The sequence below is a fragment of the Trematomus bernacchii genome, unplaced genomic scaffold (genome assembly GCF_902827165.1).
Source record: "Trematomus bernacchii unplaced genomic scaffold, fTreBer1.1, whole genome shotgun sequence".
Taxonomy (NCBI): domain Eukaryota; kingdom Metazoa; phylum Chordata; class Actinopteri; order Perciformes; family Nototheniidae; genus Trematomus; species Trematomus bernacchii.
Window position 1 is genome coordinate 3,239,866 of NW_022988043.1, and position 25,619 is coordinate 3,265,484.

Genomic DNA, 25,619 nt, shown 5'->3' on the forward strand with positions numbered 1-25,619 from the left:
ATGTCAGCGGCGTGTAGCTGACTGTGGCTCGGGTTCATGGTTATGTATTGTATGTAGTGGCCACAAGAGAAAAGATGAGAGTTAGAGCTGGATAAAAGAGAAAGACATGTGAAAAGAATACAGACAATTTTAGATAATAGACTGGATTCGTGATGATGTAAAAAAAATAGGCCTTCTGAGAGAGAAAACATCAAAAATAAGTTCAGTGATTTAATGATAAAGTCCACATTATGGAGTATTTTGCCAGACATTGAAGAGTTCATGTGTGTTATGCTCTTGTTGCCCCTGTTCTAAACATCTGTAGATTAGAAGTGGGAGAAATTCACAAACTGAATTGCATCTATTGCATTCATAGATGTATCGTATGACTTGGCGAAAAAAGAATGTCAATATAAAACTTTCCTTTAGGTTAAACACAAAGCATAAAAGAAAAACACCATATTTAATCCACCTTTTTTCCCTTTCACTTGACAGCAGCAACTTGTCCTTGCAGCAGTGCGAGTGCTCTCCAGGATGTAAGCTATAAAGATCCCTCTGTACAAAGTGCCTGCTGACGGGAGCCACCAGTGCCTAACATTAACTTGTCAATATGACATTGAAAACGACACCAATTTTACATTTGATTAAACCTTAATACCAAGCTGCCTCTGAATGTATGGGCTTGTGTTTGGAGAGTGGGCATACATGCATAAATGTGTGTGTACAGTATGTGTGTATGTGCAGCATTTCGGTATTTCAAGCATGTCGATGTGTTTCATACATGAAGGCTGCAGTGATACAATCAAGGAAGCTAAAGCATTATTCATGTTGCTATAATTTCCTCCAAGATCTGAAACCAATACTTTTGATTTATGGTGTGTCAACTGACATCATTTAAACACTTTTAAACTGGCAGAACAAATATAGAGGAAAACTAAACTGGGCTGAAAAAAAGGAGCTCTCAGTTTTAAATGCTGTGTTGAAGATGTGGAAGTGTGATGACAAACACATAGATTGAAGTAACACACTTTAAAACAGCAGCATACATCTTTTAACATGTCTGTGTTTAGGCGCACATATTCAACACTGTCAGACTCTCCTGAGCAGGACTCTTTTTACAGAAGCCACTGATGTTAAACAGTAACATGAGTGGAATGTTTTTTAAAAAGCAAAGTTGTGAGGTAACCTAAGTGACTTCTACTGCGGCGTAATATCAGATCTCCCTCCCTAAGGAGCCACAAAAGGCTTTCTACAACTTCTCTCCAAATATGCAGTCAACTCAACAGGGCGCGTAAACAGATTTTGAAGTGTACATTTCTTGAAGTTCTGCTTAAAATGTTTTTCTTTTTTTGCGAAATGTATGTTTGTGATGATATCCTGTGGTGTTATCTAACTTGGGACTGCTGCTCAACCACATGCTTTTGAGTAATCCATTTGCAAAATATGATGTTTCAGATGAAAGCACTCAAAAGTAGATAAAGCAGTTCAGCTCCCTTGATGTGTAATCCAATATTGTTGTGTAAAATAAAAATGTAAAAGACTCATGTGAGCCATCTTTTTCCACTTTTAGTATGTTTGTGAGATAATACTGCTATACAGTATTGCTATGCAGGTATTTGTATTGTTGTTTTGCTAACAATTCACTTATTCTGCCACCACTGATCAAAACAAACCACATAAACCCAATCAAATGTGTGAGTTTTACACTGATTTTTCTTTTTCTGCTTTGACTATAATATTAAAGGGGTCCTGTTATGCTAATGTTCAGGTTCACATATGTGTTTTTTGCTTAAACAGTAAGACACTGCTACAGTACTTTCAAAAGGGTGTTCTACACTGTACTGCTTTGTTCTTTCTAATTGCCAAGAAATACAATCTGGGATATTTTCTCCAGGAGCTCATAAAAAAGGTTGGGCTGTTTCATTTCAAATAACCTACAGTGCCTGAATTAAAACCCAGTTTTAATAGGAATCAGATTCCTTTTAATTTAATCATTTATTCTTTACCCCTTTCTAGCATGCACACAGAGAAAAAGGCTGAGTGCTATTAATTATACGATTATAATGAACCATGGGCTCAAACCGGGGGCTTCTGGCTTGTGTGCATCAAACCCAATAAGGGGATCACATTTCTGATTAGCTTAACAGTGTTCTGCAGCATTCATCAGGCGACATATTCAACTCCCACACACTCACTCACTGCTCTTTCTCTCTCCTCAGCTGGTCTCGCTCCCTCTCTACATCATACAAACTGTCAAACATGATTAAATTAACATGGAAAAATTCTTTTTTTTGTGATAATTTACTCACATATGTGGCCTTGAATTGGACACAGAAGAGCTTTTGTCATTGCTTTGTTGCTCAAATCTCAATAAAACTGTTTAGTTGGAAGGTTGATCAACATCTACATATAGAATAAAGACAATACCTTACATTTTAAAAGTGCAATATAATGCTGCAGCAAGAAAACTGAGACACCTTATCTCCAGACAGGGAAGATAGTTAAAAGTCAATTTGTCTGGGGGCGGGATAACGAGGGGAAGGACGCTTGTTGTAAAAGGTATAAGAGTGTCAGGAGAGGAATATTCCGTTATTACATTTGTTTCTTAACTTGCTTCAGATTGCCTTGAGGGACACAAGATGCCGTCTGTTAGCCACGGCAGTGGCATATCAATTCCCAGACAACAAAATCTCATCTTGGAGCTAATGAAATGCACCATGCCAACAATTGTCTAATCAAAACTAAATGCTACTCTGCAGTGCAACATCATTAGAGTCCACCAGCTGAAGGAGGCTCAGTGGTGTAATGGATCCCTAACGACGGCAGCTATCATCACCGGTGACCTCAGACCTTTGTGCATTAGACATTACCTCTCAGTCACTTGCACTATATCTGTCTCATTCATAGAAAATATATACTAATAGCAAATTCCAATATAACAAATTGCTACTTGTCCCGACAGTTACACTCAATTTTCGTCACATCAAAGCACTCATCTCAAGGCTGGATAACAGGCATTAACCACAGGGGATGGCCAGCAAGGCTGCTGATCACACACACACACACACACACACACACACACACACACACACACACACACACACACACACACACACACACACACACACACACACACACACACACACACACACACACACACACACACACACACACACACACACACACACACACACACACACACACACACCACACACACACACACACACACACACACACACACACACACACACACACACACACACACACACACACACACACACACACACACACACACACACACACCACACACACACACACACACACACACACACACACACACACACACACACACACACACACACACACACACACACACACACACACACACACACACACACACACACACACACACACACACTAGGGGGCAGCAGACACTGAGCCCTGGGGCACTGATGCAAATGCTTGTGCAGATAAACTCTCCCTCCTCTCTCCCTCTTCTACAAGCTCCCCCAGGTCGCTCTGCGGGGGACATCATGTGACCTGCAGGTGCTGTGACACTGGCAGCGCCTGTCCTCTTCTGGACAAGTCCTTAAAGACCCGCAAAACCTGGGGTCCTTTCAGCTCTGCCACCGTTGGCATGGCAACATAACCTGGATAACACACAAGAGTCCAGATTGCGCCAGAGGCGCCCAGACAATCGGATCAATGCTACTCTATTACAACCTGTGCTTTATCCCATACCCTTGCTTGTCGGGGAAAGTTAAGCTTGGTCTGTTAGACAAAAGAAAGGGGGAAAGAGTCAAAGGATTAGGTCAATATTACAGCATGTGTTAGCAAGCAGGTCAGAGGTAAATAAGGACAGAAGAGCCAGATGTAAAATCTGCTGGACCAGCAAAACGTGGGCTGAAGTCGAATAGTCCATTTAGCTTAGGAACCTTCCTAACGGAGTGAAATGACCCGGAAGTCCCTCAGTGGCAGCCATGATAAGTGCTGTTTGAATTCTCTAGATAGGAAAGGAGGTTTCAAACTTCCTTTATAACCTCCTTTAGCTTAGGAACCACTGGACCTCCGTAACCGAAAGGAGAGGAGAAAATGCTGCCCCACAATGCCTTGCAGCCGCAGCATTTGCCGTCACACAACAGTCGGCCGTTCACGGAAACAACCGATTATGACCGAGAAATGATATCATGAAAGTTACGGTGCTTATTAAGCATTTTAAAACGTATGTGGTAACTTACCAAAGTGCTTTGTTTTGAACGTTCATCAGTATTATAATCCAAAAGAGAAATATGAACGTTAGTTTTTACTGAAATGATCAAATAAAGTCAACATTTCACAGTCTTTACTGAGCTGTGTGGGGGTTGTTCAACTTTTAAAAGATGTTTGAATGGTGAAATACACAGTGATAGATGTTAAGGACTAACGTTTATAATAAATACATTTGTATTGATTTTAAGATATTGTCATAGTTCATACAATCATACGTATTGGGATCATTTGTATTAATGTGGACCGGAGGGAGAGGGTGACGAGCATAAGTTTCACTTTCCTTTTTTATTTAAATTCCAACTTTGGTCATGAAGAATATGTTTCTCTGTTGTCCACGTTCATAAAGCATAAAACAACAGCATCAGAGCACGGTGCAGAGTCTCTAGATGAGTTTACAGTAGTCCCTCGTTCTTATTAAACATCCATGTTGTAGTCCGCTGTATAGAAAACTGTAGTTTCCATAGTTTCCCCACAGCAGCAGACGCACATTTATGACGTCCGCTGGCGCATCATAAACACGTCGGATAGTGAAAGTGCAGTCGGATTCTCTAAAGTACTGCAGTCTCTTCTCCTAAGTCCTTTTGAATTCTCCTATCCACTATCCCTTAACCCCGTGACGTTTCACTCAGAGGTCAAGGAATAGACGATAGGGTTAGACGTTAGGAGCTGATTTTTTGACTATTTGGTCTGTGCCAACATATGATGAAAATGTAGTGCAAAAAGCTAAAGGCAGGGGGAAAACATGTAACAACATGTGTATTGTCTGTTCACCAACATGTGTTCACATCTGAATGATCACATGCAAACACACTTAAATGTAAGAGTCACACTCCTGCTGGTTCACATTTAAACAGATGTAAACAGAGCTGCTTTGTTTGTGATAATTACAGTGTTGGTGAGGAAGTCATGCGGAGGCTGTGTGGGCATGATTGCCTTGTACCTCAGTCTTAATGCAGTGCCAGGCATCACAGGGGTGAGGGGTAATGATGGAGAGTCTGCTCCTGCAAAACTCCTACCTTTTAAGGAATCCTTATGAGATCCATTTTTGATTTCAGGGACTCAAAATAAATCTGTGTTAAAGCCACATACTGGCTTTGTACTGACTTAATTAAATGTGTTTTCTTTTTTAGCGAAAAATGGTTTGCATGCACACCTTGTAGAAAATATTGGCGTCCACATTTACTGAGAGTTTCAAAAACATTTTGCTTTCAATAATTCTTACATTTCACTGCACATTTGACTGATTATGCAAATTACTATACGTGTTGTCTAGCTGTCAAACAAAAAAGGTTTGCTGAATTAGCAGCCGGTCGATTTGAAGCCACTTTGAATGATTGGTAACGATGATCCGACTGTTCATTCACTCTGACATCACATTCTATGATCACTTAATGGAGATTATGAATTTTAAATTACATTGCACATGAATGGACACAAACATAAATTAAGAGTAATAATACTTGTCTTTATTAAAGTAAATAGACTGATGATTCTGAAGTAACTTGACTGCTCTAAACAATCTGCATCCGAAATGTGCAAGCTCTCCTCAGAGCCAGTCTGTAAATGCCTTTGAAATCTCTTTGTACATAAACATTACTGCACGTGGACACACTGGCAGTCTCAAGCCAATTAACTGTAAGATAAGTTAACGTTTTGGATTCCTAAAATCCCTGAGCAGCTTTCACGGGCTCTAAGAACTGAGCTTATGGACCCTAATGGCCGTTTTTTAAACACATGATTAGCATTTTATAGTTTCAAAGCGCTATATCAGCAACTCCTCCCAGTATACAACTCCCAGTCAGGAGTGCATTAAGGTATTAGGCAGAACTTAGTCCCTTTTTATGCATCATTTAATGAGCTCAGTGCTAAATAACTACCAGAGCAATTATATACACAACAGGCCTATATCCCGCACACACCGCATCCACTTCAGTAAACACAGCAACAACACAACTCCAGACAGGACATTCCATAAATCAAAGTGCCAATGTAATAAAATCTGATCAGGTCTATATATAAAAAAAGAAAAAAGATCATACAAGACCTTATAATACGCATACAGTATCAGCAGGCTTATCGCGGCAGAATGTCTCATTGATCAGCAGTTATTGAGTATGATGTGAACGGCCCTCTTGGCAAGGGAGAAATTAAAAAGCATTTTGTAACGGAAAAAACTGCCTCACACACCCAGAGGTCTGTGTGTAGAAATGAGACATTGATCCATAATTGGAAGCACTCAGTCATGAAACTAAAGACAAATTAAAGAAAGAAAGCTTTAATGGCAACCATTTACATATTCAGCACAGCCATTCAACGCCGCCTGCAGACTTACGGCTTGTGGGAGATGGAGGGTTGATCCGGAGGCCGTGAAGAGTCGAGTCAGATCACGCTATGATAGACGAGGGACAAGTGTCGTAAATGTCTGACTGCATCAGCCGCTCGCATTACATGACTAAGATGCTATTCAGTCTTTGAGGCTCATTGACAAACAAATCAGCAATGAAAAACATTCATACTAGCATCAAGGTCTTTTGATGACGACAAATCATGAATGTGGTCTTTCCACACGTAGCTGTAAAGGTCTTGAAGTCATCACAACCGGGGAGCTTGTGTTGTTGTCTTTTCAGTGTGACCTCCACAAGCCTTCGGATTCTTCACTATCACTTGAGGTTGGAACTTGAATCACTCACATGCATCGGTCCATGTGTAAACGTGCATGCACACCTTTGAGTCTGTATGTGTCGAGTGTTAGCGTGAGCAGGTTCAAGGTGGAGGAGGTGACATGTACACAGTGTGGCATCTCATCTGGAGGCATGAACATGTCTGCTGGTGCTGCTGTCTTGGAGCACCGAGGTGCTGCTTCTGATCCCCCTGAGGCTCACTGAGGTGTACACACCGCCTGATTACGTGTCAGGGCTGGTAAGTCCGGCTAAACGGGCGAGAGGAGACCCTACGGTGGCATCCTATACTTTTCCTTTGCACGTTATCTGTTGGACAGAGCCACTGCTCTCAACCTGTTAGGCTGGGAATGATAACAGAGGACAGCAAAAGATTGCTTGTCAGGGTTGCCACGCACAAGCGCCGTAGTGCAGACGAGAGGATGTGACGCGTGCCTTCCCTGTTTGTCTTCTGGTTTATTGAATCAGCTCAGAGCTGCCCATTTGTGTTCCACGTGCTGAGCTCTTTAACATCCCTTCCGTTTTCCCCCTTTCTTGTATTTTTTCTTCTGCTAATACCTTTCTTAACAGCCCAGGGCCTGTTTTAATAAGCTTATTTAAATATTTCTCCTGCGCAGGTTAGGAAATGAAAAAGCTTTGGTGCCAGACAACGCATTTCTTTAAGTGGCATAAGCTTTGGTGTTAAAGCCAATCATTTTGAAGGCCAAGCTAAACTGGGTTTAATTGGAGCCAAGTGTAGGCCAAGGTTTCTTTTGCCTATAGAGTAAGATAAATCTGTAGTGCAGGAGCTTTTGTGGGGAATTTGACTGGCAGTAATAACGACCGTTAGAGCTCATTCTCACTGATTCGTTGTTAAACATTAGAAGAGAGTGCTGAATGAGGGGAACCTCATTGCAATGCAAAGTACTTGTGTAATAGACACTACAAAGATGTAATTAGAAGAGAATCAAATAGGATGTTTTGAAAGCCTGTAGACAATTGCATGTTTACACCTAAGCCCACGTTGCCTTCATGGCTGAGTGCTACCTGCAGCAAGCACAGCAACTATTTGGATCCAACCACAGGTCTAGACTCTGTCTGTCTGCTCAGAAAACATAAGAACATTTCTGCAGAGGGTACAGTCATACATTTATTTATGGGAGAAGAACACAGGAAATAAATCCATGCTGTGCTTATTTGTAGCTTTTGTTCATAACACTAAAGCATTTCAAAACAAAACTGAAAGCTCCTGATCTTTCACAGAGGGAGGAAGTAAATGGAGGAAGGACATTGTAATCTAATCAGTCTAACAAATCTAGTTAATTGGACATTTACTTTATTTGGTTTTAAATTAATTCACAGAGAAATGCTTGGTATTAAGGCCGCAATTTACAGTGTACATCTTTTTTTACAAAAGAAAATGTATTAATAAATTATAACTATCAAACTATCAATTATATGGTTTACCTATTAGCCATTTATTTGTGTAATAATGTCAACATTGTACACCATAAAGATGTTATTCTCTGACCTGCTGTCACCTACATCTGGCCATTTTCTTCTGGTATAAGTAGTCAGTAAGGTTTTTAACTGGTGTCAGAATACACTATCAGAATACTTTCTGTATAAGTAATAGTAATTACACTGTCAGTTTAAATAAGAGAAGTATTTTAAAAAGTCAAATCTGGACAGGTAAATGATGTTCAAATCAGTCACTGCTTGTTATGTTACTTATAATGACTGGCATCATGGTGTAAAGGTGAATATGTCAGGTTGTTTTCTTGGTTCATTTTATGCCGGATGTCAAGACATCTTGTATTAACTCATACCAAAAAGAAAACAAGACAAAAACTGACTTGTAAATATGACTCATGGTGGAGCTGCTCAGTTTTGTGTACAAATGTGCAGTTCAATGTAAAAATCCACTTTTTTTTGGAAAGCACTTTCAATTGCTTTGTGTTGAAAGGGGCTATACAGTATAAATAAACTTGCCTTGCCTTGCCTTGCCTTGCCTTACAATAAAATGAAAGAAAGATATATATATTTATATATAAAAATGTTTTGCCATCATTCTTTTTAACTTTGAATTGTCATATTCAGTCTTTTTTTTAAAGCAATTGTACAGTAAGTAGACACAAACACAGACACAGACACACACAAAGAAAACCTCTGGTAATGCAACACTACAAACACCGGTGGCAATGATCTAATCCTTAGAGGGATTAACCTCTAAGAGCAGGATATTCACTCATAAACCTTTATAAATCTGAAACACATGAACTCTCCGGAACACATGCAAACCTCAATCTGTCTCTCCGTGCACACAGAGTACTTGGTGCCGCCTACCAACATATTCTGATGCGCAGAATTGAAAAAAACTGAGCTACTATGCAATTAAAGTGCTATATATATTACTGACAAACCATTCAGGTCACCGTGTGTAGCCTTTGAGAATGGTTACCTGAGCAACTTCACGGTCACTCGGTGTGGATGTACTGTATATAATGAAGATCACAACTTCGCCATGGAGTATTATTTCTGTCTCATTTGGGAACTGGGGAAAGGTGCAATGAGGCCCACTGGGATAATATTTCCAATATATTGTTTCCTTGGCAATGGGAGAGAAAAGCAGGCTGAAGAGTCAGATGTAATCTGGACTGACTGCTGTAATCAGCACGCTGTCCTGGGAAGAAATCTCTGCTCCAATCCTGATAAAGGGAAGCAAAGCACATCTATTCTAGGTACAATTTGGATGTTCATTGTTCTCCAACCTTACAATACGTCACCTTTGTAACACCCCTCAATCTTGATGAAAGAAAAAAATGAGCAGAGAAATAAAGCTGTTCCATTTTTTTTGCACGTAATTTCTATCATTGAGAGATTACTGAGGACTCTGGCTGCATCTCACTTCTCTTATTTTTCATTTCCTCGTTCCTCGGTCCTCGCTCCTCGGTATCACCGGAACTTGATTTCTCTGCGCCATCTTGAGTAGCGTCCCATTGCCCTTATTTGTGCCGGAGGATCAAGGAGCGATAACGGAGGAGCGATAATGGAGGAACCACCAGACCATCCTCCGGTGAAATCCTCAGCCACTCGCCCCGCCCCCTTACTGTGTATCGCTCACTGATTGGACGATGCAGCGCATGCACTGATCTGATGCTTCTTTACATGAGAGCAGTTTCCCAGCGGAGTGAAGAAAACACATGAAACTCACTGGACTCACTCCTCAGTTTATACTGTGTTTTGTTTCAATTAATGTATCATTTAGTTACAAATATGTGATATATATGAACAACAAAGTGGACAATCCAATGAATGTTAATCTAACTGGGTTTTGATAGATAACATATCTCTTTTTCTTCTCTCAATTATTTTATTTCCATTGTGCACTCAAATCAATATTAATCAAACTATTGTTCGTTTATACATTTTAAGAATGGCGTTTATCTTTTTTGAGAATGAGTTCTTATTTTATTTTATTTATTTGGGTCTACAACAGATGATACAAATGTTTATGTCAGTAAATGTGTACTAACAGAGGCGGGGGTGTGTGTGAAAACAACGGGGACAGAGCTGGCTGCTGTCAGACGATCAGCTGTGCGGAGTCATCACAAACGGATGTCGCTTCACGTGACGCTCCGGAGGAAAGGACGTCCCATTGCTCTTAAAACTCATTTCCCTGCTTCTTCTCCCTTCTCTTGGTTTTCCGCAAGGAAAAGACGCAAGTGAGGGACGCAAGGATTGCATTTAAGAAAAGTGAAATGCAGCCACAGAGCATTGTAGACTGTTGTGTGTTGGTAAATACTGCCAGTGAAGCTCCGGTGAGAGTGTTTACGGTAAATTAAGGCCAGTGGGAATAGGGCTGATTCCTTATTAAGGGTGTTCGCATTAAGACTGTCAAGTTTGGCCCTAATGTAATTGGGCCATTTCAGCCTTGATTTATGCAGCATTATACAGCATTAAGGCACACAGCATGAGACTCTATCTCAGTGCTGCTGCCTGTTTTAAAAAACTGATGCCCAAATCAAGAGGATTTAGCAACTCATTTGAAATCAAGTTAAATATCACAGAATTACTGTAGCTTAAAACTTGTAATGTGTGATGCGTTTGCCGTCTCTGTAACTGGTCTTTTCACATCTCTGGAGCAAGGCTCATAGGCTTGCATTTCTTAGAGAACCTCAGATATCAGAGAAAGATTGTGACATCCACATTCTCGTACTTTTTAAATAAAATTCAGGAGCCTTGAGCACTGAAAAAGCTATTCTGGGCTCCTTGTTTCATTGCAGTTTTGCTGTAAATGTCACAAACTATAAATAATTATTATGTTAAAGGTTCTCCAGACATTGAAATTAAGATAGATTGTGGGGATGCTGCCAAATCTCACCCGTTATTACATTGCTGTATGATTTCTCTCCCTCTGGGATCCTTACCATTCACTTTGATGAGATTTACAAGCTTGCTTTAGAGGAAAAGTCGTGTATCTTTATAGCGAAATTAATGTACGTTGAATTCAATTATATTAATGCCAAGTCTATGCAGATTTGATTTAATGTAAAACAGGGCCACGATGAGGCTGTTTGAAGTTTGGAAAATTAAAAAAGATATTTAAAATATATGTCCGCCCCACCTTCCCCCCTCCTCTCCGCTCTTAAATGGCTCTCTTGAGGAGTGGCTGTAGTGGACGACGTGCTGTCCCTCTGTGGGTGTGGTGTGGGGGATTAATGAAGTGGTGGCTCACAGGAGAGATCCATCTGCACCCAGACAGTCTTAATGAACTACCAAGGCCCAGACATGGCACTTTCACTGAGGCCTCCACTTATAGCTTATGACATGCTGAGGAAGCAGGACTGCTTTTGTTTTGAATGGGTTCGCCTTTAATGGTGACAAAGTGAACCTTTCAATCTACCAGAGTGCATTTACGCCAGTATTATGTGTACACAGAGCAATTCTGTCCCTTTCTATAGGGACTCATTTTGATTCCTTTGATGCACTGTAGCACCCTCACTGAAAATCTCAACCTGTCAAAGAAAGGACGCCATGCTCTCTTCAAGATATGATGGAAGGTTGAAAATGATCTGCATATATATGTGGCTATAAATGCACACTTACGACCCAACGATGTCATCTCTCATCATTCAGGCTCATACAACAACAAGAACATGTAAATACATTGAAGGACAAACCATTATCTTTATAGGATGACAAACAAAACTCATACGACAACTTTTAAATAAATAAAGTTATAGGAACTGAGGGTTCATCTCCTTCTTGCACTGCACATATAAAGTTTGCAAAAATATGATATTATTTCAAGATGCATTTAAAGGTTAGTTCAATTATGTAATTCTTAAAGATGTAAATCAGCGTCTTCACCAGCTTTTGATATTTAGAAGAGGTGGAAATATCTTGTATGAGCTTCATCTAGGGACATTTCTGCTTATAGTAGGAAAACACAAGTGTGATTTATAATAACAGCAACAATGGGACCATCCCTTTAAAGTAAGCTATGACAGTTAAGAAGCATCAATAGCAAGGAACTCCTAAATAAACTGCAATCGTCATATATGATGGTTACTGAGATGGGTTGAAATATCAGGTATGACAAATAGTTTATTTTGGTGTAGAGTATTGCCCTTATTAAAACCCATCGTATCAGGCCAGTCGTTATTGGTGATGAGCTGTTATTGCATACTGTTCAGGGGCGGGGTTCAGTCAATACATTTTGAATAAAAACATTCATCGCATTAATTCATATGTTGAAAAGTAATCAAAAACCCATCAATTAATGACTAAGTCTTTACAGTAATAATGTACAACATTATCCCATTATAGTTTGAAATTAATGAGGGGTGATTCCAGAAAAATCCAGCTCTTACTGTAGGTGTTTTCATGTTTTTTTTTTTATCCTTTGTTATTCACTCAGATCTCACGATAACACCTACAGCTTTGAAGAATGTGTGTGATCCTGCATGCAGTGCAACTGGAGCAGATCAGGCTTTTTCATTTAAATATATTGAGAGAAAATCCCGGACAGCTATGAACTCATTATTGCACATTCAATAGATTTCTTTCATTGAACGGAAAATAAATGACATCAGCTGTTTGATGGCATTTCCTTTAGGGTAAACCCAGCTCTGTTATTTTCAGTCAAAAGCCCAACCTGTCTTTACATCGTAGCACCTCAGCAATGAAAAACTGTCACCTCAGTATTGTTTATATTAGGCTGGTTGCCGCAAGTGAGGGAAAGTGTGCAGGTCTGCATTACCATATGAACATTTGAATATCTACAGGGCTGAAAAACAGATTAAAAAAAAGCCATTCCTCTGAAAATAATATTTTGTGTGGTGGAAAAAATCTATTTCGTTTGATGAAAACTGACAAAAAAGTATACTATGTTTATCTGTAAAGCAGATGATTGGTATATTTAAAGCTTGGGTGGCAGCAAGAATAAATGTCCATTTAATTTTGTTTTAAATGGGTGTTCAAAGCCAGCTAGGTGTGGTTGGAGCATCAGCTGTTAACGGGAAGAAAGGAGTGGCTCAGCTGGCCAGTGTGAGCAGCTTCAAGTAAATGATTGAACCGGCACATATTAGGCTACACCTGACCCATCAGTATCAATGTGCTCTCATGCTTGCAGTGGGACTGGGCTGCCATCATGGCACACAGGCTTCAAATAGTACTCCCACTCACATCATTCAATGACACTTAAGTCCAGTCCACATTCCAAGGTGCAGCGCCAACTATCCATTTGTACCACAGCTGACAGTCTGGGCTCCGATTCCAATTTTCAGTCAGTGTGTGTCAAGATGAAAATCCAACCTCAGTGCAACCCTGAGAGCAGTTACTGATGACATATATGTTTTCTGGTGTCATTAGCTGTCTCACTAACAGCTGCTAAACCCTGGACGGCTGAGGCACTTTTACCCCTCCATCCAAAGACAGTTTGCTTTAGATGTGCAAATCATAGACTGTATATAATGATGGACGACAGGACGAGTACCGAAAAGTGAAGCCAAAACATCTAGCTGATGGCTGGCTGCAGTAAAGCTCATAAATCTCGCTCCTCTACGTTAGCTGATGGGAGAAGTGCCAAACTAAAAAATCATGTATGCGTCGAAAAAAGTGTTCATTTTCTAAAGTGTTATTTAAGTTATTTAAAGCTATAAAAGGGAGTGTGATGTCATGATTGACATCCGTAATTGACAGCAGCTCTGAATGAAGTAGTCGCAGAGCTAGAGGATCATGACTTTTTTTGTTTAAATAAGCAGAGAAGGTGCAAGGGTAGATTATTTGATATTAATGCTTGACATTGAGTGTGCTGCAGACGAGTCAATTAATAATCAGCCAACACGAAGTGAGTCTATATGAAAAGCTTTTGTGCACATTTTAAATAGCACTGCAGGTGAACAGCTTTTAGTAATCTGAAAAAGCATTACCTCACCCTACATGGCTATTGTTGCAAGATAAGGACTAGTATTTATGAGTAAAAAGCACCCAAAGTCTTTTTTTTTAAAGGGCTCTGCAGAATATAAGCAATACATTAATAGATGATCATATTCATTGTGTTGTTAGAAATAAGAAAACAAAAGTAAACAGGATCCAAATGGGTTTGACCCGCTGCATTCACACACCTCATCATCCTCCCATCCTCAAGGAAAGGAGCAGAAAAGAAGAAAGCGAACTGAATGACAGCTCAACAGATGAGATAGTCTAATCCTCTTCTAAAAGAGCTTCATTGAAATGACTGGGAGCGGGGAGGACAAGACGAAAGAAAAATTGGAGCATTGTGTATTGTATAGCCATCACGGGGCGTCTTTGGTCTTCTCTGTGAAGTGACTTTGACAGTTTTGGGGATTAAGGAGCAGTCCATCGTCCATGGCCCAAACAGCAGGGATTAGACTAAATATGCTCACACTTGTCTCCGGTTCCCTCCACTTGGTAAATCAATAAAGCATTATTTTTCTACAGTAACAGAGCACATGTGTGCGGGAGAGAAGGTTTGTTAAGAGAGAGAAATACATGCATGAAGGGGGAAAATGGCTCGCCAGTGTTGCTGAAATCTCCTTTTTCTGTTGTTCGAGATGCTCGCTTGCAGACATTCACAGACAAAATATATTACTGCTACCGCTAAGTTATTGTTAAAGGCCAAACCTTCAACTTGGAATAACCTCGGCCAGCCCCCTCACATATTCAGGTCAGAAAGTATTGTTTTGGGATTTTGATGGAAAATATCATTCTACATTTTACATTTCCAAAGAAACTCCTGACATGATAGCTGCCAAACATAACTACATTGGGTTTCAACCTTTTTGGCTTCTTGCAAAAATGATAGAAACCTCTATGTACTGTACAGCAACAACAAATCTGATAACAGCAATGACTTCTGTATAGTTCTAGCTCCTGATGTGCTAGTAGGGTGTTATTCAGTTTTGATATTTTAACCGTTATGTGTGAGTCAAGGTGAAATATGTAGGTTTAGCCAGAAACAAACAGATCAACATTCTGCATCCCTGTAACATTTCAGGCAGCTGGTACCTTTGTGTTGGAAAGGCTGTGCCGTCATGCTGGTAAGATGTAAGGTCAGGAAAGATGGTTTCAGTGCAAAGGAGACTTTGATCTCCAGGGGCAGCACCAGTTTGGAAGTGAGTGCATACAAAGTCCAAAAAAAGTTGTACTTTATGAAATATTTAAAAATATTAAACCAACAAAAAAACATTCCTTCAAGATCAGCAACTGCCACGCCATTTCTGAAAGTAACTCCTCAGTATCACAGAACAAATTACTGTATGAGACGTCTTTTAGAAAATGTTTATTAGCTGCTTCCCTTTTACAGCTCTTCAAAGGCAGGCGCATACAGTATATCTTTGGCTAACGTCTGTGTGTATTGCAGTTACACTATAATCATTCTTCGTAGTAATCCACTAATAGCGGCATGTCTAAACAAATCACTGGACCAACACATTCACATTATTTTTATAGGCTGCTACACTTAAAATAACCCCTGCACAACGTTGATTAAAAGTTGCAGCTGCAATGTCAAATGTCTTGTTTTCTTAAGGGAGAGTTTGCTAAGTGGAACGAAAGCTAAAGAGCAAATAAGCGGAGCTTTACCCGACCCCAAATCAGACTCTAATCCATAAAATTACACCTGTCACTAGAAACTTATATAATTTAAAACTACTTCCTGATCCGCGGGGGAAAAACCATTAAAGTACACAAAGACCTTCAATCAGCACTTAATTAACACAGCAACCTTTTTACTGAGTGCTGGCAATCACTCCCTCCCTATCTGCCAGATTAGTTTAAAGACGTGAATTCAGAAAGGAAATGACGAAAACAACTTTGAGGATATGGCAGTGGAGAAAAAATAAGTATGCAAATAAAGAGAGGGGAGTGGATAGGAGAGAGGGAGAGAGAGAAGAGGGGATATTTCAAAGGTCTGGTAACTTCCCCATCCCCACAGAGGTCTCAACAGACATATGCCACGGCCTTTACGGACAGTCAAGTGTGACACCACTTACACATTACATGTATTAGTGTATCTTTGACTAAATGTAAATGATGAGCCAAAGCAATTTCTGAAATGATGTTAACGGTGAAAAAAAAGAGTTCAGTCAAAGTGATTAAGTTAGCTCAATGAATGAGTATCAAAAGAGTGAGTGAATGAGATTGTAGCAGCTGTAAAATGCACTCAATCGATTCATAGTTATGTTATTATATATATATTTGTCTTTTATAAATGTAAAAACGAGATTAGATAAAAGACTTCTGCTGTGTCAACTAAATAGAAAGATATGAGTGGAGACTAAAAGCAACTAAAAACAAGTAAAGAACAGATCAGATTAAAAGTATTTTTCTCATTTCAATTGAAATGATGTGTATATAAAAATTGAGGCTGTAATAACTTGGACAAAATGATGACTCACCAGCATTGCTGAACCACCAACAATTAGTACGTTTAAGTTCTGCTGTTCCCTTCAACTCGGGAAGTGTTAGCGTCCTTTAACTCATTGTTTTAGACCAACTTTAATGTTTCAATTTACCCTCATCAAACTTGTTAGGAGCAGCAGGTAGCTCATCGAAACCCACTGTAGGCCTATGGTAACTGCACAGCATCAAGTGGCAGATGGACAACGATAGCTAGGAACACATGTATATATCTGATAAATATATTGAAGTATTTTATCAGCCAAATAGACAGATATTTAACTCTAGAGTTGGTGGAGAATAAGGAGAAAATCAAAGGGAATGTTGAAATTAAATTCACCAGGGGGGCAGACAATTACTGCAAACACTTGTGCAAATGTGAATGGCAGCTGTTTGCTAGCATGTTCGCTATATCAACTTTATAAGATATCAATGTTATGTTTAGTTGTGCTGCAAACGTAACCAATGAAACATATTTGCTGGTAGTATTCCTTTAAAGTGAAGTCATTTATGTGCTAACCTTTGCTGATCGTAGCCCGACTCCTTCCTGCGGCAGTGAAGAGTCACCACTCGGTGGCCTTCGCTCCTCACATCCTGGCTCACCATCCACTGAGTGGGATTGCTGGGACGAGCCCCGAGAAACGTCACCCCTTCTTTCAACTTCACCCTGTGGAGAGAGAAAATACATGTTTATGGATGTATAAGGCTGAGAGATTCTACTTCTTTTACCAAGAAGTTTCTCATTTCCGTTTGTCATTGGATATGGATGCATGGCAGCTGCGCACAGACAGACAATTACTTTTTGTTTTGTCATTCTGTCTAGAAATACATTATCCAGATGGTTCACTGCACTGCCTTGTCTTCTGAAGATGTCCCAGCTGTTATCTTGGTTTTGATCACACTGTTTTTAGTCCCCAGAGGACAACTGGGTGTTTTAAACACATGTGTTATCTTGTGTTCTCCACCGGTCAATCTGATAATCAAAACGCAGCAATTTGCAAGTGTTGTTTGTACAAAGATATATCCAAACAGAGCCTAAAGCTAAATTAACTAATCAAAAAGTAACACCCTCTGACACTTTGGGATCAACCATCAAATGGTGATGGTGTTTGCTGTAAAATGATGGTTTTGTATAAGAGGGATGTGTCCATTCCATTATGCAACTCCTCTACCTCCCTCAGTAATAGATTCACTCTCTGACAGTCTGAAAGGTACACTATGAAAAGGTTTCTTTGACTGCGGCAAAATTACAGCGTCAATGTCCTTGGCTCAGCGGACTACAAAGGAAGGGAAAAAAAACGGTAAATGAAAAACTCGAACACAGAACCCATATTGTAAGGTATATCCAAAGAGAGTGAACTCGGGTGAAAGTGGTGACAAGTTACATAACATGTGAACTGTCATTTCATATCGGTGACATCGAAGTTTCAGGATTGATTTATTCAAGACTAAATTATAAAGAGTGCCTAATCACTTTCACTATCTAATCCATACCAGGTTGGCAGATGGGACCAAAGAAAGGACTTTGCTTTCATCTTCAATTTGTTGCTGCACTTTAACATGCACTATGCGATTGCCTGTCTGTTTGCCAATGAATATATCTGCCGTCTCAAGTCAGGCTACTGTCTTTGATGTTGTGATGGGGGTTCTATACGAAGTGAAAATGGGTATTATGACAGATGGTATGCTTCCCCTCTCCATAAGAATAAAGGTAAACACTAGACACAAGGGTCAATCTGAATGTCCGTGTGTATATGTGTCATCTTCTGTGTGTTGCAGTCTTCCCAATATGATTTGAAGTATTTTTGCCAGCTGCTTCCCTCTCTGTTGTGAATGAAAGCCTTTCGACATTTATAGATTTTGCCACCACATCACATGTAAAGTCTTTATGATCGGACTACAATATTTTTGTCCTTTGAGATGAGATCAGTGTCAGATTTGGCATCATAGAGTCCTAAATGATTGCCAGTACTTGGCTGACAGACTAAATGTTGGACACCAACAAATCACATTGCCTTCTTTTACAACTCCTGGAACTTGAAATGTAAGGTTACCGTTTCACTTGACAACACCAACAAATATTGGGTCTACGAATGAAAGCAAACCTTGAACCCACGCACCATCACTCAGCAGTGAGGTTGGTTACTTTGCAGTCTGCAGAAATAGGTGATTGTGTGTGTGGGCAGCATGTGTGTGTACAAAGAGTGATGCTGCAACCAGAGGTGTGATAAATATGGTTTAATGCTTCTCACCAGAGGAAGATGGTTAAAAGGTTACAGGTTTACTAACATTTAAACATATTGTTTATAGTTGTGTACTGAGAAGCAATCTGTGACCACAGTACTTGGCAAATAGGATTGTTTGTGAATAAAAAGTAAGCAAACCACATCCAATAATGTGTATAACGGTTTAAAAATATCTTCTGTTCTATAAAGGAGATTTTGTTTTATTAAAATGTCTTTTCACATTGCATTACTGTGTCAACACGGTTGTTTCGTGTTCTAATATTATTCCTAATTTTGTATTTTGTTCTTTTATATTCTTTTAATTAATAACTTCACTTTTCCCCCAAAAGATCAAAAGCACATAGCAACAACTAGATATAGTATACAGTACATGCAAGCTAAAGTGTAGTTTGCTAGAAGGCCTTTTTTTTTTAATTCCATTAAATAAATATAATTATGAATCAAGAAATATGCTTGGTAAACATAATATAAAAGCAAGAAATCACTGCAAATGGTCTTATTTGGCTAGTAAAGGTCAAGGAGAGGTATCACTCCAAAAAAGAAACCAATATCACTTCATCCTGACCTACATTATCTAAAATACTCTGGACATCATAATATAAAAGCTTACGTTGTCAATGAATTTTTCCCCCCCGACTAAATGGTAGATCCACTGTTCAAGCCAGAGTGAAAGGGAGTGCTGGGGAGGACCTAGGTGGCAGTGAGCATACAGCTGTAACACAAAGAGCTCAGTCCTCCCCGGGTCCCAACGGGAGCAGCGAGGGCTTGTGTCTGGTTTCTTTACACTTCAGTGATCAGGATGTCTATCAGTGCTTTCCAGTGAGGCTTCAGAATGTTTTAAACACAGTGGAGTCTCAGAGAAGCAGTCATTACTCCACAGACCATATACCAGCTTTCTGATAGGTGTTAGAATGTGGTCGAAGTGTCTTTCATTGACTTAATGGTCAATTTGGCCTTGTAACCAGCCAGCAAATTAGTCTCCTTCAGGTTACAAAACAGTCATCCAATACTATTGACTCTGTAACATTTTATATATAAGATATAAGATCAGTTTATAAACTGTGCATTTATATAGGTTAAACTACATAACAGTGTATAGGTATTAAAATAACCTTGACTACATTCAGAAGCTGAGGCGGTGATGAATCAGGAATGAAATTCCTATAATAAACATATTATAAATGTAACACTTTGAATCCATCCATTTTGCATATTGTGTGCTTTTACTTTTGATAATGTATGTATTCATTGCCCCTAATACTATTAATGTTTAAGGTTTTCAATGTAAGACTTTTAACTACTTGAATAAAGGAGCTACTAATGGCGCGTTTCCACTACAGCCCGCAGCCCGGTTTAAGAGGGCTGTGACGTCAGCGGCCCGTCTTTGGTTGCGTTTCCACTTGGCCTAGTACCGGCCGGCGGGTCCTAATTCACAGTTTTTCTGGCCTCATAAAATCGTGGGTCCAGGGCCAGAGACAACGAGGCTGAGTCGGGCTGAGTATGCTAAACTAGAGAGAGCGTCGCTGGCAAGGGGGCAACAACTACAACAAGATGGACATATTTCACCGTGATTTAATTGTAATACACGTTTCAAAATGATGCCGAAGTAACAACATACTGATACCGGTTAGTAAAAACCATGAATTAATGCTTTGTCAAGTCTGCAGACAGACGGCAGGCGAAAAACCTTTTAAAATGCTTGTTTTCTAAATGGAGATTGGCTAAGCTAACGCAGTATATGCTCCGACCGTCCACACTCACAACAACGGCCTATACAGACATAAATAAAGCAGCGACTGTATTCACCATGACACAGGCAGTCTGTGGTTTGTACTTGTTTAACTTTTGTCTAGTTTCTGAACATATATGAGGAGCTGTGAGCTCTGAGTGCTAACAGCTAACGGCTGTGTTGTTTTTCTGGGGTCCTCTGAAGATCACGTCACGGCTCCGCATACACTGCGTTACTATAGATACTGCCCCAGTTCCTAAACTGTAATGGAAATGCGCCATAAAGTGAGCCAGTCCTAACGAGGCCCAGCCATACCGAGCGGGGCCGAGCGAGGCCGTGTAGTGGAAACGCGCCATAAGTAAGAGAGTGGTGGAAGAAGTGCTTCTACTACTGTCAAAATGAATGTTTACCAGAGTATCAGCGTAATCCATGCATCAAAGTATCAACAACTGTTAAAAGTTTCCACAAAATGACATACTTCAAGCCATGCCACTACGTAGTATGGCTAATATAAAAGTATTATACATAGCAGAACATTTTTCATTAAGGCTTCAAGGAGCTGTATGTTTATACGTTTTCTTTGATCTAATTTTATTTTTGTATATATTTTATACAACAAAACAGTATAACTGTTGTTGTGTTGCATTTCAGAACCAGCAAAATGAGTGATTTCAAGGGCAAGGCAGATACCAAGTATTACACAACTAGAGAGAACGTAAAGATACAGAAGCCCAACAACTGTAGAAGGGGAATGTAGGGAGGCGTGTGGCGCAGTGGACTAGTGCGTTGGTGTTCGGATCAGGGGACCACAGGTTCAAACCCCACTGCAGTCAGCATGCCGTTGTGTCCCTGGGCAAGACACTTCACCCCAAATTGCTCCTGTGGGGATTGCCCACAGTATTGAGTATGTAAGTCGCTTTGGATACAAGCGTCTAACAAGTAACATGTAATGTAATGTAATGAATAGTCTAAAAAGGCAAACGTGTTTAAAGGCGGACTAGATGCAACTCCACAAAACTGTAAGAAATCATAAGAACTGGACCAGTATTCATCAGAACCATAGTCTGAGGCAAACGGCACCGAACAAGGAGAAATGATGCAAGGAGTACAGGGGCAATCAGTGAGCCGTCTGAATTGTTATGCCATGTCATCACTGCCCTTACTTGGAGAAAAAGGAAGAAAAATCATGCTGCAAATTCTCCTATTTTTTCCTTTCTTCAACTTTGGCTTTCTACTTTCTCCCTACCGACCAGCTACCTTCAAATCTGATTGTATGCTTGGACTCCTCAGGGGCTCCCTTAATAAATAGTGATGAGATAAGTAGGAGAGATACTTCTCAGCAGGGACAGTGAAAGGAATAAACATTTCCGGGGGAAATCCAATAAGGTTGAGGCTGGACGACAATGGGAGTCCCCAACCAGTGCTTCATATCCCGCGACCCTGGCTGCACTGTAGTTACCTCTGTGTGGCCTGCTTCCATCTGGCTCTGTGGGGCCGCTCCTGGCTCACATGCATCACAGGGTTTGGTGACCTATTCTGAACATTTTCTCTACCGACTCCTCTGAGGACCATGTGCATCAACAATCAGGAGCTCCCAGAGGAAGCGATTCTCATTTTATTGTGCCATTCCGCCTACATAAACAGTGTGCAGAGAATACAACGGCTCAGTGGGGAACAGGGGGAAAGAGAGAAGCTGCAGTGGGAGGGAATGGCATAGAGACAGCAGGACAGTACTTTGTGATGGTTTGTGGTTGACTGCTAATGGAACAGTGTAAAGCACCACGCTCATCTACAAGTCTGCTGCTTCACAGACCATAAATGCAGCAAGAGCAGACACTGGAACGAACACACACCCTTACACAGTGGCAAACAAAAGATAAATCAAGCCAAACACCCACACTCCAATTCCGAAGCGACACATTACAACAGACTTATTTTATTTCAGAAATGTACAATAAGACATAGAAACTTTTGCAAAGTATTTCCATATGCTTTTTTACTGGTTTTGTGTCTGTGTCTGAGAAACTATGCAGTGGGACCTGTCCTAATATAATATGTTATTATAATGCATTTAACCCACCAACCTAGTCTCTTGGCTATTTGGTCAATTGAGCTGCCATGATTGCTGATTGTTGTATGTTAGTAAGCTAGCTGTGTTGGCTGCAAGGCTCTAAGGATGGCAGTGTTGTCAGAGATGTCCATAAGGCCAACCCAATGGATCCAAGTTACATACCTCATACTATTTGAAGGTTGAAGAAAGTATATATAAGTTGTCATGTGATATATTTCAGCATTCACTTGATGGGTCTGCACAAAATCGTATACAGACATTCTTGCCCAGACAATGTCCTAATGGCTTTGGTTACGGTGACTCTGATTCAGGAAAGCTTGCGTTTTGTTTAACCCACTGCAACATCAAGTCTATCTGAATGTCAAAGTCAAAGTCAACTTTATTGTCAATCTTTCAGAGCTGATTAAAAAGGGATTGACGCATTATACTATAGATGCCTGTGTCCCATCGTAAAGATCACCAAAAAATCATTAGCAAGAACGTTAGTGCTGGAGTATGTCAGCAGTGTTGCAGATGGCTGGGCCATGTGCTTTGAGTGAGGCAGATTGCCCCTCAGAGGTTAAACCTCAAACGAATTCTGCCTGGTTAGCATCCATATGTTAGCATTGCTATGTTTATATAGAGAGAGACGATAGCATGGTTGTTGACTCTGAAAATCCCCATTGGAATCGAGACAAAAGGGAGACGTTAGCAGGGCATAATTGTTCTGTCATCAAATCCACATTGACGCTGTTCCCATTAGTGCACAGCAGCTAGCTGACCTGCTTTAATAAGGCTTTTTAGTTTAATAAACTGACAGCATACATTTACCAAACTAAATTATTTTTCATGTTGGCTCTATGGGAAAAAATCAACAATGTATATATTGATTTTAATTCCCCTCCCACTCGGCTTGTCCAGGCTTTTTGCTGGCTATCAGCATGGTCAGGTATCTTAACTCTGCCTATTTCTCTTAGTATAAATGATGTATTTGCTCTTTCTTTGTGTGCAACTTAAAACCTACATCCATGTAAACATTGGCATTTATTCCAGCATATTTGAATAGCAGGAACGTTTTAGGAAATGTCACTGCCTGCCAAACAATATATAGACAGTTCTGTTCCATTTGCTCATGTTTCAAATGGTAGAGCCATGACAGTAAGTGTTGGAAAAATAATCTACCTATGAGCAGTCACTCCCCCACATGCCAGGAGGCACATTTTATTGGCTTTTCATTTCTGAATCACACAGCAGAGATTACAAAATTACCCATTGTTATGCTGAGTGGCCATAAAAGAGAGAGGAAACACATTTTGTATGGAGATCTGTTTGCCAGTTACTCTATCTTTTGTGTAGACACGGTGTGAGCAATTCTTCAAAATCCTATTTGAAGAAATCATATGATTGCTATCATGGCGCGCAGATTTGTGGTGATCTCGCAGAATGTGTCCAACTAATTGGATTTTCACGACATTCAAGAGCACAGTAGGAGGGCAAAGAACCGGGGACAATAAGTGGCAAAGGAAAATAGAAATAGTCAATAATATTAGGATGGTAGATCTTTTAAGACTTCTAAAATATTTGCACAGCTTCCCTTTTCCGTTTCAACAGATAAAAGGTTTGTCAGTCAAACCATTCAATAATGTCTCTTTGTATGAATGCGACATGACTGACTGCAATTGGTTTGTTCTGTGAAAATGTTTTGCTAGCCTGTAAATTACAGCAGCATCCCTTGTTGGAGGATATTAAATCGTATTTGAGAGAAGCTGATCTAGAGTGAACAGGTAGTGGGGCTCAACAAAGGCTGCTGCAAAGTGAGTATTTCCACTCTTTCCTGCATTGGGGCAGGCAGGCAGCTGCAGGCTAATCTGCAGATGAATGCTTGTGTGTGTATGTGTGTACTGTAGGTAAACATGATCCCTTTTTATTTCGAGCAAAACAGCGAGTTCAAAGAGACCAGGCAAAGGAAAATCTGCCAGTATACCAGACACACAAAAATGTAAATGTCCACATGTGCATATATACTAATGCATGTATGAATTGCACATGTATGTACACAAACCCTCAAACAAATGCAGAAACTTGCAGTAGCAGGACTCTGCTAAGCTGTGACGAAGAGATAATGTCACAATGTTGCCTTTGGCGATAGAGATTACCCACACACTTGTTTTTCTATATTTTCCCCTGTTGTTGCTTTCCATTTCCATCATTTCCAGTTTTGAGAAGACGAGAATAAATAGTTGCATGCCCCAAGGAAATGGTTAGTAAATGGGAAACTATTGAAAGCTCTGGCTCTGCTGCTCAAACATTTAAGTCTTATCATTGGTTTCATCTACTATGTTGGATCCATTACGCCAATGTGGAGAGACAAAATGCTCAGGTGTAGTAAAGTTCATTTTTAGGTGAAGCATATTTTCATAGAAGTGCCTTCTCTCCATGTCAGTGCTAAGTAAAAAGTGGAAGCCATCTAAAGTTATTTTGTGAAGTAGGAAGGGCTGTTCAGCGACAGAAACTCCGCCCTGGCATTTTGGCCCAGACCGGCACGATCCTTGCAGCCTCATTCAATATTCGTACATTTCCCCAAAACGCTGCCACTGCAAAGCTGAGTGGTAAGTTCTGTTGACAAGTCTGTTTCAACTATACTCTCCTCCTGCTCTCTCTGTTCCTCCTCAGCTTTCCTGACTTCCCTTTGCCTGCTTCTCTGCCTGGAAGTGACTATTGCCAGCTGTCTCTCTTCCTTCAAGTAACACCGAGAACACATT

At 40.2% G+C, this 25,619-nt stretch overlaps 1 protein-coding gene across 1 annotated transcript in view; it reads right to left on the minus strand.

The window, feature by feature from the left end:
* The window catches only part of si:dkeyp-14d3.1 (transmembrane protein 132C), a 120,940-nt gene that overhangs the window by 43,890 nt on the left and 51,431 nt on the right, over positions 1-25,619 (minus strand). Inside the window, exon 3 of the mRNA XM_034117676.1 lies at positions 17,353-17,499. Within this exon, the coding sequence (XP_033973567.1) occupies positions 17,353-17,499 (147 nt within the window). The remainder of the gene's footprint in view (positions 1-17,352; positions 17,500-25,619) is intronic.